We start from the raw sequence: 10,834 nt of genomic DNA, 5'->3' as shown, positions 1-10,834 counted from the left end.
CATACTGACTTCCTGGGATCTTTTAGAGGTTGAGGCATAAATTGCTTATTAATATTTAAAAACATCTGTTGAGTGCTTTCTTTGTGCCAGGCTTAGTATTTAGACATGATGTACATTTTTTCCAGTGAATACTGTTCATAATCTTCTGAACTAGGAACTTTCCTGCTCAGGAAACTATTAGATGAGGAAGTAAGAAAGAAATAGTGCTTCCATTTCTTTTTTTTTTTTGAGATGGGGTTAGGTGCCTGTTACCCAGGCTGGAGTGCGATGGCGCAATCTTGGCTCACTGCAACCTCCACCTCCCAGGTTCAAGTGATTCTCCTGCCTCAGACGGGCGAGTAGCTGGGATAGGTGCACGCCACCACATCCAGCTAATTTTTTGTATTTTTAGTAGAGATGGGGTTTCACCATGTTAGTCAGGCTGGTCTCAAACTCCTGACCCCAGGTGTTCCACTCGCCTCAACCTCCCAAAGTGCTGGGAATACAGGCTTGAGCCCCCACGCCCAGTTTAGTGTTTCCATTTCTAGGGGCTGTTATCCTGTACTAGTAGTCGTGAATTCAAAAGCATAACTTTCCTACTGTGGGCTTCAGTATTCTTATCAGAAGTGTAGATCAGGAATCCTACCTCCTAGGATTTATCTGGGCCAAGACGTGTGATAAATGGAAGTTTCCCATTTTCTGAAGGAAGTGTTGTCTGCAAAAATAAAAGTAGTCAAGAGCTTTCTCATGGAATCCTTCCTTGACCATCCATCTTTTTTGTTTGTTTGTTTGTTTGAGACGGAGTCTCACTGTGTTGCCCAGGCTGGAGTGCAGTGGTGAGATCTCAGCTCACTGCAGCCTCCACCTCCCGGGTTCAAGTGATCCTCCTGCCTCAGCCTCCCGAGTAGCTGGGATTACAGGCATGCGCCACCATGCCCGGCTACTTGGCCATCCATCTAATTTAAAATTCAATCACCACTTTGATACTGCTACATCCCTTTCAGGCTATGCTGTTTTGTGTGTATGGAGGGGGTGGGGGTGGGGGGTGAGGGGGTTGTTTGTTTTTCGAGATGGAGTCTTGCTCTGTCGCCTAGGCTGGAGTGCAGAGGCGCGATCTTGGCTCACGGCAACCTTCACCTCCCGGGTTCAAGCAATTCTTTTGCCTTAGCCTCCAGGGTAGCTGGGATTACAGGCGCGTGCCACCATGCCCGGCTAATTTTTGCATTTTTAGTACAGACGGGGTTTCACCATGTTGGCCAGGCTGGTCTCGAACTCCTGGTTGCAGGTGATCTGCCCGCCTCGGCCTCTCAAAGTGCTGGGATTTACAGGTGTGAGCCACTGTGCCCCGCCCAAACTATATTCTTTCTCCTATTACATTTCACTTAAAATGTTTTACTTGTTTACTGTTTCTCTTCCATCCTTTAAAAGATAAGCTCCATCAGGGCAGGGATTTTTGTCTGTTCTGTTCCTCGAGGTGTCTCCAATGCCTAGAAGAGTGCCCGGCACACAAATATTTGCAAAATGAATGAAGTCGTACCTGCAAAGAGATTAGCAGTTACCTGGCACCTAGCGAGTGCTCAGTGAGAGGGAACCCAACGTTATTTTACATTAGTCTTCCTCTCAGGAATGGAGAGACGCCAACGGTTGGTTAAATCCGGTAAAGAACTAAATTGGTGTTGCTCAAATCTTCTAACACTACAAATCCCAGAGAGCCTCGCGATGCCTTAATCCTTTCTTTCCCACCGTGCCCCGCGCGGCGCAGGCGCTGTTACTAGGGGTGAGTCTCGGGAGCTGAAACTACACCTCCCAGGAAGCTGGGAGGTCGATGGTTTGTTTCCGGCAGCAAAGCCCCAGGAAGGTGGGATCTAAAGCTGGTGGCCTACGGAGGAAGCTCTTAATTGGTCAGGATGCGAGACTGACGGCTGCATTAACTAATAGAAAAGAGATACTGCCGAAGGGGCCCGCCCACAGAAGGGAGGAGGCCAGGATACAAGCTGTACACGACCGAAGGCGGAGGACCCGTGGCCCATGAAGCTAATCTTTGAACTGTCTCCGCCCGCCTCCCGCCTTGATTTGTGATCCTAGGCCCTTTGGGGCTCGTCTGACCCAGCTAGCCAGATCCCGGACTCAAACCATGTTCCCCGTGAAGGTGAAAGTGGAGAAATCAGGTGAGGACCCCGACGTCGGGGGCCTGTCGGGAGCATCGGATTGACAGTATAGGAGTCCCGTAGAAGGGAGTATCGCGGAAATGGGACTGCGCGACTTCTCCCTGCAGCCACCTGACAATCGCTGTATCAGGCAGCGAGGGTTGGCTGCCACCCTCACCCCCACTGGGTCTGTGCTTGAAGTCGCCTTGAGATTGAATGATGGTGGCTCAGGCAGTGCGGTGCGTGGTAAGACCTGGGGAATCCTGAGCCGTTAACTCTGAGAAGGGCCCTTTTCTTTCCTCTTTTTTATTTAACATTTTAAAATATTTAAGTAGAGCTAGAGGATCGCCATGTTGCCCAGGCTGGTCTCGAACACTGGCCTCAAGCGATCCTCCCGTCTCAGCCTCCCAAAGCGTTGGGATTCCAGGCGTGAACCTCCGCGCCCGGCCGAGAAGTCCACTTTTCTTGGCTCCCCCTCAGTTTCCCCATTTCCAGCAGTGGTCAGAGTCACACATCTTGCTGTGCGCCTGAAGTATAGGCACTGTTAATCCTCACAGTCACTATATTCCAGTAATCCTAGGAAGTAGGAATTGTGGTCGATGGGGAAACTGAAGCTCAGAAAGAGGTCATTTTGGGTTGGGCCAGAGCTGACGGGGTCCCAGGCCTGGCATGATGAGAGCAGTGGGAGGGGTGCAGAATTTAGACAGAAAGATAATAGTGAAATGATGTAGAATGTCAGATAGCAAAAGTGTTATCAAAACAAAGTGGGAGGCTGGGTGCCATGGCTCGTACCTGTAATCCCATCACTTTGGGAGCCCAAGGCCTGCAGATCACTTGAGGTTAGGAGTTTGAGACCAGCCTGGCCAACCAACATGGCGAAATGCTGTCTCTATAAAAAAAATGCAAAAAATAGGATTTCAACGTGAATTTTTAAAAAAAGAGCAAAAAAAAAAAAAATTGCCAGGTGTGGTGGCATGAGCCTGTAGTCTCAGCTACTCAGGAGGCTGAGGCAGGAGGATCGCTGGAGCTGGGGAGGCACAGGTTGTAGTGAACTGAGATCACACCATTGTACTCCCCCAGTGAGCTGAGATCACACCATTGCACTCCAGCCTGGGTAACAGAGTGAGATCCTGTCTCAAAAAAAAAAAAAAAAATGAACGAAAGAAAAGTGAAGGGAATCTGACTACAAATGATGGTGAGGGAAGGTGTACACCTGTGAGTACCAGTCTGAGAAGTGCAGACTCCACCCCTGGGTGCTGTGGAGTCATGGAAGTTTCCAAGCAGGGGAAGATCAGGCTCAGGTTTGTTATTTTTCAGGAAGATTCCCCTGGCCACCTGTGGAGGGTGGATCAGAAGGGAAACTGAGGCAGGGAGCCCAGGGGGAGCAAAGGACAGGACCAGGATGGGTAGAGTAGGGAGGAGGTGGGTGGGAGAGACACTTGGGAGGCCTAGTGGACAGGCCATGGGGTTGGTGGGCTGAGGTAGGGGAGGGAGAGGGGTATCCATGGTAAGGTACAGGGAGGGACTTGGGGACAGTGAGACTACCCTTGAGACAGAGGCTTCAGGCCCAAGTCGGGGGTTCAGGAGAGAAGCTGGGCCTGGGGAGAGTTGTGGACATGATCGCTACCCTTTGCATCCACCAGGCTTTTCTGCAATCTCAGCTGCCCCCTTCCCCACCCTCATGCTGTCTCTCCTCTGAGTTATGTCTGAATCCCCGTGTCTCCTGGGCTTCTCAAGAAGTCCCAGGACTGGCCAGGCAATTTCCCAGGTGTCCCCTCCAGGTTCTGAGCACTAGAGCCAGAGCTCCCACCAGTTAGAAGGGCAGAGCAAATACCCCTCAAAGGTAGGAGATCGTAACATCATCACTTCCTCAAGTCGTGTGATGCCAGGAGGTAGCCACAGGCTGACAGGGCAGGAAGGTGGGTCTAGATCTCATTTCCTGAGGGTGGAAAGAAAAGCCCAAACAGGATGTTTTAGGTGAAATCTCCCAATTTTTAAATGTCAGCTCATTCAGATTTAATTCAGATTTAAAATTATACCACTGTTTGGCCAGGCATGGTGGCTCACGCCTGTAATCCCAGCACTTTGGGAGGCAGAGGCAGGTGGATCACGAGGTCAGGAGTTGGAGAACAGCCTGATCAACATGGTGAAACCCCATCTCTACTAAAAATACAAAAATTAGCCAGGTGTGGTGGCACGCGCCTGTAATCCCAGCTACTCAGGAGGCTGAGGCAGGATAATCGCTTGAATATGGGAGGCAGAGGTTGCAGTGAGCCGAGATTGTGCCACTGCACTCCAGCCTGGGTGACAGAGCAAGACTCTGTCTTATAAAAAATAAATACATTAATTAATTAAACAAAATTATACCACTACCTCAACCAGATTTGCACTCAGGTTGAACCTCTGCCTCATAACTTCAGCTTTGAAACTAGCCAGCCTGGGTTTAAATCATCAGCTCTGCAATTTCTTTGCTGTGTGCCTTTGAGCAAGTGGCCTGACATCTCTGTGCCTCAGTTTCATCATCAATAAAATAGGAATAAAAATCATATCTATCTATCTGAGCCGGGCTCTGTGGCACATGCCTATAGTCCCAGCTACTTGGTAGTCTAAGACAGGAGGATCACTTGAGCCCAGGAGTTCAAAACCAGTCTGGACAACATCATGAGATCCTGCCTCAAGAAAAAAAAAAATCACATCTACCCCTAAGGGTTATTGTGAGAATTCAGTGGGTTATTACGTGATACATAAGTCTATTTAAACCTTGCCACTGGGCCAAGTGCAGTGGCCCGCACCTGTAATCCCAACACTTTAAGAAGCCAAGATAGCTCATTTGAGTCCAGGATTCAAGACCAGCCTGGTCAACATCGTGAGATTCCATCTCTATGCAATTTTTTTTTTGTAATAAATTTATATTATATTAAAACAAAAAAAATTTTTTTTGAGACGGAGTTTTGCTCTTATTGCCTAGGCTGGAGTGCAATGGCGCGATCTCGGCTCACCGCAACCTCCGCCTCCTGGCTTCAACCAATTCTGCCCCCTCAGCCTCCCAAGTATCTGGAATTACAGGCATACACCACCACGCCTGGCTAATTTTGTATTTTCAGTAGAGATGGGGTTTTTCCATTTTGGTCAGGCTGGTCTCAAACTGCTGACCTCAAGGTGATTCACCCACCTCATCCTCCCAAAGTGCTGGGATTACAGGCATAAGCCACCGTGCCCGGCCCTAAAACAAATTTTTTTTAAACCCAGGGCTCCTAAGATAAGGTGATTGGCTTTACCTCCTGTCACAGAGTGATCATGCGTGATAGCTCTGGAACTCAGAGCTCTTGGCATCACTCCAGCCATCTCTGTCTGCTGCACCCTTTCAGGCTGCCTGGGCCTGGCTCTGAGATTGGCTGGGGCAGAGGACACGCATGCCCTTCCCTGGCCCAGTCAGCTGCCCACCTAGCTGGGGCCTAGGAGCTGACTCCTGCTGGGTCCCCTCTTGTCTCAGAGCTGGAGATGGCCAAAGCCCGGAACCAACTGGATGCCGTCCTGCAGTGTCTGCTGGAGAAGAGTCACATGGACAGGTGGGCCAGCATGGGGTCAAGGCCCAGGCACCCTGGCAGGTCGGGCCCTCTGATCCTGGGTGGATTGGGTGGGACCCCAGAGGCTGACTTGGGGAGGAAGGTACATAACGGAGAGGCCGCTCGGTGCCTTCCTTCTCTGGGGCCCTGGAACCCTAGGCTGAGAGATTTCTTCTGCCTCTAGGGAGCGTCTGGATGAGGAAACTGGGAAAACCCCCTCAGACACCCACAATAAGTGAGTTTTTCTGACTGGATGTGGAGCTGAGAGTTTGTGGTTGGTAACTTTTCCTCTTACCCAAGCCCTGACCACTCTGCCCAGCGCTTCCTCTGTCTTGGTCCTGACCAGTTCACCTTTATGAAGACCCTGCGTCAGGAGAAGCTTAGGTCCCCTAGTGGTTGCCACCTAGACCCCCATGGGTATGGGTGGGATAAAAGGCCCAAGGGGCAGGTGGGGTTCCTGTGAGTATCTCAGGTTTGATACCAGTGTCCACAGGGTGCCCTCTGCAGGGTTTTGCACAGGCATTTGTCTGAGGGTCAACTTTCTTTCCCCACAGGGACTGCTCCATTGCAGCCACTGGCAAAAGGTAAGGTGACAGGGTCCCAGCCAGCTGACCAGAGGCTCTCAGCCCCTACCCCAGTCCTGACACTCCCCCTCCCTATGCAGGCCTTCTGCCCGCTTCCCCCACCAGCGGAGGAAGAAGAGGAGGGAAATGGATGACGGGCTGGCTGAGGGAGGGCCGCAGCGATCCAGTGAGTCGACAGTGGCCCTGAGGGTAGGCAAGGAGCCGGGGGGCTCTGCAAGGATGCTCACACACCTCCCATCTCCACCCTCCCAGACACATATGTGATCAAGCTGTTTGACCGGAGCGTGGACTTGGCCCAGTTCAGTGAGAACACGCCGCTCTACCCGATCTGCCGTGCCTGGATGCGAAACAGCCCCTCTGTGCGCGAGCGTGAATGCTCTCCCAGCTCACCCCTGCCCCCGCTGCCTGAGGATGAGGAGGTGGGATGGGTGGTGGGCCCCAGCCCAGCAGCCTGATGCCAGGGCAATGGGTGGATAGGCTCAAAGGATCCTCCCCGTAAGCTAGTGGGGTAGACGGGCACAGGTCACTCACATGAATGCTGGATCAGGCCAGGCACAGATGTGCACCCTTAGACTGGGGTGTGGATGGAGGTCCCTAGGGAAGACATACGTAGCCACCTGGCCTGGGGGGCAGGGAACAGGGTTGCCCTGGGTAGTTAGATAGGAATCTCCAAGGTCAGGGGTTCCCAAGAGCCCAGAGCCTAGACAGGGGTCCTTAGTACCAACCTGTGGCCACCAGGCCTTGGGGAGCAGATGGGCTGGGCAGGAATGGATGGGGGTCTGTAAGCCATCTGGCCCGGGAGGGTAGACAAGCGTCTCCAGGAAAGACATATTAGGACCCTTCACACTGTCAAGAGTGGACAGAGCTTCCTAGGTGGCACAGATGTGACTCCCTAGGCAGGATTCCCTGAGACAGGCAGACGTGACTCCCTGGGCTGACAGGTGTAGATGGGGTCTCTGGGCTGGATAGGAGAAGACAGGGGTCCCTGGGGCAGGCAGACCTGACCCCTTGGCTGGTTGAGGTGTCTGCCCTTCAGACATGCCTCCTGTCTGAGTCACTTAGTGAGCCCCTCATGCCGTTTGCTGCTGGGAAAGGTAGGAGGGGGGATGAATGTGGATTCCCAGCCCTCTGCTGTGACTCTCTTGGGCCTGGCTTGGGGCCCTTGTGTCCCCAGGGTTCAGAGGTCACCAACAGCAAGAATCGTGATGTGTACAAGCTGCCGCCACCCACACCGCCCGGGCCACCTGGAGATGCCTGCAGATCCCGCATCCCATCTCCGCTGCAGCCTGAGATGCAGGGCACCCCTGATGACGAGGTGAATGCACCAGGCTGGCTCGAGGTTGTGGGGTACATGTGGTGGAGCTCAGACCTGACCACTCAGCCCGGCCTCTCTGTCCATGCAGCCCTCCGAGCCCGAGCCCTCACCCTCCACACTCATCTATCGCAACATGCAGCGCTGGAAACGCATCCGCCAGAGGTGAGCGTCCCCCAGCCTGCTTGTGCCTCCTAGGGCCTCTTGCAACTGCTGAGTCTTCCCTCTGCCTCCCCAGGTGGAAGGAGGCCTCTCATCGGAACCAGCTTCGTTACTCAGAAAGCATGAAGATCCTACGGGAGATGTATGAGCGACAGTGATGTTCCCAGCTCCCCCCACCCCAATAAACATCTCCCAACTCCACACTAGTGTCTGTTCCGGTTCATCCTTCCTGGCCCAGACACAAAGCAGTTGGCAGAGCTCCAGCAAATTTATTGGGAGAGTGAGCCTGGGAAAGTGACAGAGTGGTGGCCAGGAGAACGGCTGTGGGGAATCAGAGGTGGTGCTCGGTTGGGTCTCGAAGGAGAAGAGGAGGGTGGGAGGTGGGTTGCCAAGGAGATTTCATGTTGGAGACTTGGGGATCAAGACAAAGGGATGGGGTGGGGGGATCTAGTCAGAGTTGGGGAGGGGGCCTAGGACATCCGTGCAGTCTGGGAAGGTTGAGGCAGGAGAGTCTGTACAATTTGGGGTTGGGTTTTCTGGTTGGCCTGGGATAGGTGTCCAAGAATTGGGGCGGTCAGAAAAGAGTTCCAGAGCCTGGTGTGGCTGGCTGGAGTTTTATGGCAGAAAATGGGCTGGAGGGGCCAGTTGTGGATTGCCTGGTTGCAGGGGAAGGATTAGGTCTTGGGAACCAGGCCTGGATGGTCTGGAGGAGTGGGAGGTCTGTGCAGTCTGGGACATTTGTGCCGTGGAGGGATTGTGCCTGACTGTCCTGGGGTTGGGGGAGAGCTGTCTACACCATAATTTGGTGTCAAAGTAGGGAAGGGATGGAAATGTGGTACCCGGATATCTTTGTAGAGTACTCGGAAGTAGAGCAGCGGTTTTAAGTGGGGCTATATGCCAAGAAAGTGGGTCGGTGGGGCTGAGACTGTCGGCCGAGGGTTAGGGGAGTGCTGGTAGGGTCTGGAAGCCAGGGAGGTGTCGGTGTGAAGTCTGAAAGCTGGAGGGGGTGTGACAGTGAGGGTGTCAGAGGAAGGGGCCAGGTTATCAAGGCAGTGTCTAGGGTGGAGGTCAGGGCAGAATCCAGGAGTGGCTGAGAGGACAGTCCTGGGCGCGATCAGGACATCTGGCTGGGCGGAGTCAGATCAGCTTTAAAAGAGGGAGCCTGAGGAGGCTCCCGGGGTGCGGGCGTGGCCCCGCCCCCTACTTGGCGGCGGCCGGTGGCTGTAGTGGGGCCTGGGCCGACGCTGGTGCGGCCTGGATGGACAGGACGCCCTCGGGGGACAGCGCGGACGTCACGGCAGCCGGATCCACGCCAGGCGGCAGGCGGTAGCGGCGGTGGAACTCGCGCGAGACGAATCCGTGCTCATCCTGGAGGGGAGGGAGGCTTGAGCGGCCCCGCCCCTCCGGCCCGGCGGCGCGCGTGCCCGCTCTAGCCCCGCCCCCGCCGCGGCTCACCGGGCGCTCCTCGTGGCGCGCGTGCACCTCCACGTGTTCGCCCACCACCTTGACAGCGATTTCCTCCGGCGAGAAGTGCTTCACGTCTAGCAGCACCGAGAAATGTCCGGGGTCCGTCGGCACCTGCGCGCAGCGAGCGCGGGTGGGACTGTCATCAGGCCATGCCAGGCTCGCGGGACCCACCCAGGGAAATCCCACCCCCATCGGTTCCGTGCTGCAGCTCACTCTGGCCTTCCGAGCTCAGCAATCTGCTCTCCTACTGGGAATCACCCAGGACCTCTTCACCCCGAATACAGGAGGAGGGATTAGCTCTCCTCCTGTAATATCTGGGATTGCGCTCTCCCCCGCAGTGATGAGGCTCCCTTCCCCTACAAGGTCAGGAACCTCCGCCCTCCCCCGGTGTCAGGGAATCCGAAGTCACCATGCACCCCAGGGCACTGATTCCCCAGCTCCCTCTTCAGAGCCCCGGGTCCCTTCTCCCCCAGCCCCGACAAACTCGCCGAGATGCCCCTTCCCTCGTCTCCAGAATCCTCTGCCTACTTTCCCACTCGGGTCAAGGGACCTCGGCAGCGACTGGTAGCCTTCCCCCACTTCAGAGTGGCCAGGACCCCTTCCTCAAGTCTCAGGGCTTTCCCCTTCTTTTCTGGAGACATGGAACCACCGCATACTGTCTCTCAACTCTTCCCCGAGACTAGGAATATTCCTTCCCCTCGGGCGACCTTTAACGCCTCCTTTTACCCAGATTTCCCGGGTCACCAGCCTCCTTCAGATTCCGCAAAACTCCCCTTAGAGCGACCCAGGCCTTTCACTCCCTGGAGAGCTAATGAGACCCTCCGACATACACACACCTAAGAGCGACCGGGACCTCCCACCCGACGCAGTGAGCAGGTCTCTGAGATTCCCAGGAACTCCGGAAGCCCCTCGGAGCTGCCGGACTCTCCACCTCGCCCAAGGCCAACGAACCTTCTGTCACACGCCCCCACCTCAGGCTGACCCAGACCCCCCCGGCATTGCTTGAGTTCGCCCCTCCCTAGGCCTGGCACCTGGGCGACCGGCAGCGCCACGCTGGGTGCGCGCAGGTAGTAGGGGGCGAGCGTGGTAGGGCAGAGCGCAGCCAGTTCGGCCTCCAGCAGCCCCTCGCCGAAGCGCTGGTCAAAGAGGCGTCCGGGCGCCGAAAGTCCGGGCAGTGGGGCCGAGGCGCGGCGCAGCCAAGACGGCTGCACAGGCACCGGGATCTCCATCCTGCTCCTCGCGTTGCAGTGCCCCTGCGTGCGCAGCCGCCGATTTATAGTGAGCCCTGTGCCGGCCCCTCGGAGGGCTGCCCAGGGACACTGGGACCGTGGCCAGACTCAGCCATTAGGAGAGCCTTATTTAGAAACCCAAACAATGACTTCGCCATTTATTAAGCGCCTGCTGAATGCCTGGCAAAGGCTGTCAAGACGGTGTCATGAAGATTCCCCAATTTCCAGAGGGGAAACTAAGGTTGAGGTGGGGGGGGCTTGCCGGTGTGGGGAGCACAGCGCTGTCATTGGGGCCCAGGGCCCAAGAGGCCCACGGAAGAGTTTCCAGTCCCTTTAATCCACTGCCGCCCCCTGGCAACTCTGAGGATGACGCAGATGGAGGTCTTAG

General features: G+C 55.1%; 2 protein-coding genes across 3 annotated transcripts; one reads left to right on the top strand and one right to left on the bottom strand.

Annotated features, from left to right (window-relative positions):
* Positions 1-1,078: 1,078 nt before the first annotated feature.
* LIN37 (lin-37 DREAM MuvB core complex component) lies at positions 1,079-7,951 on the top strand. 2 transcript variants are annotated; one of them, XM_012437755.2, is made up of 9 exons: positions 1,079-2,147; positions 5,620-5,695; positions 5,877-5,927; positions 6,247-6,276; positions 6,357-6,442; positions 6,529-6,695; positions 7,451-7,591; positions 7,680-7,753; positions 7,827-7,951. In XM_012437755.2, exons 1-9 carry the CDS (start codon positions 2,114-2,116, stop codon positions 7,906-7,908), a joined length of 741 nt encoding a protein of 246 aa, XP_012293178.1. In that variant the 5' UTR covers positions 1,079-2,113; the 3' UTR covers positions 7,909-7,951. The 2 variants fall into 2 exon arrangements, with proteins under 2 accessions (XP_012293178.1, XP_012293166.2); XM_012437743.2 differs by lacking the exon at positions 1,079-2,147 and adding an exon at positions 2,154-2,372.
* A 48-nt stretch (positions 7,952-7,999) lies between these two features.
* HSPB6 (heat shock protein family B (small) member 6) lies at positions 8,000-10,466 on the bottom strand. The gene is made up of 3 exons (XM_012437768.3): positions 10,249-10,466; positions 9,206-9,328; positions 8,000-9,118 (listed from the first exon to the last, which is right to left on the bottom strand). Exons 1-3 carry the CDS (start codon positions 10,444-10,446, stop codon positions 8,951-8,953), a joined length of 489 nt encoding a protein of 162 aa, XP_012293191.1. The 5' UTR covers positions 10,447-10,466; the 3' UTR covers positions 8,000-8,950.
* Positions 10,467-10,834: the final 368 nt, after the last annotated feature.

This window comes from Aotus nancymaae, unplaced genomic scaffold, assembly GCF_030222135.1.
Source record: "Aotus nancymaae isolate 86718 unplaced genomic scaffold, 86718_ANA_hifiasm-v0.15.2.pri h1tg000028l, whole genome shotgun sequence".
NCBI classification, from domain to species: domain Eukaryota; kingdom Metazoa; phylum Chordata; class Mammalia; order Primates; family Aotidae; genus Aotus; species Aotus nancymaae.
The sequence above is the reverse complement of the archived record's forward strand: the minus strand, read 5'-3'. Positions and strand labels throughout refer to the sequence as shown.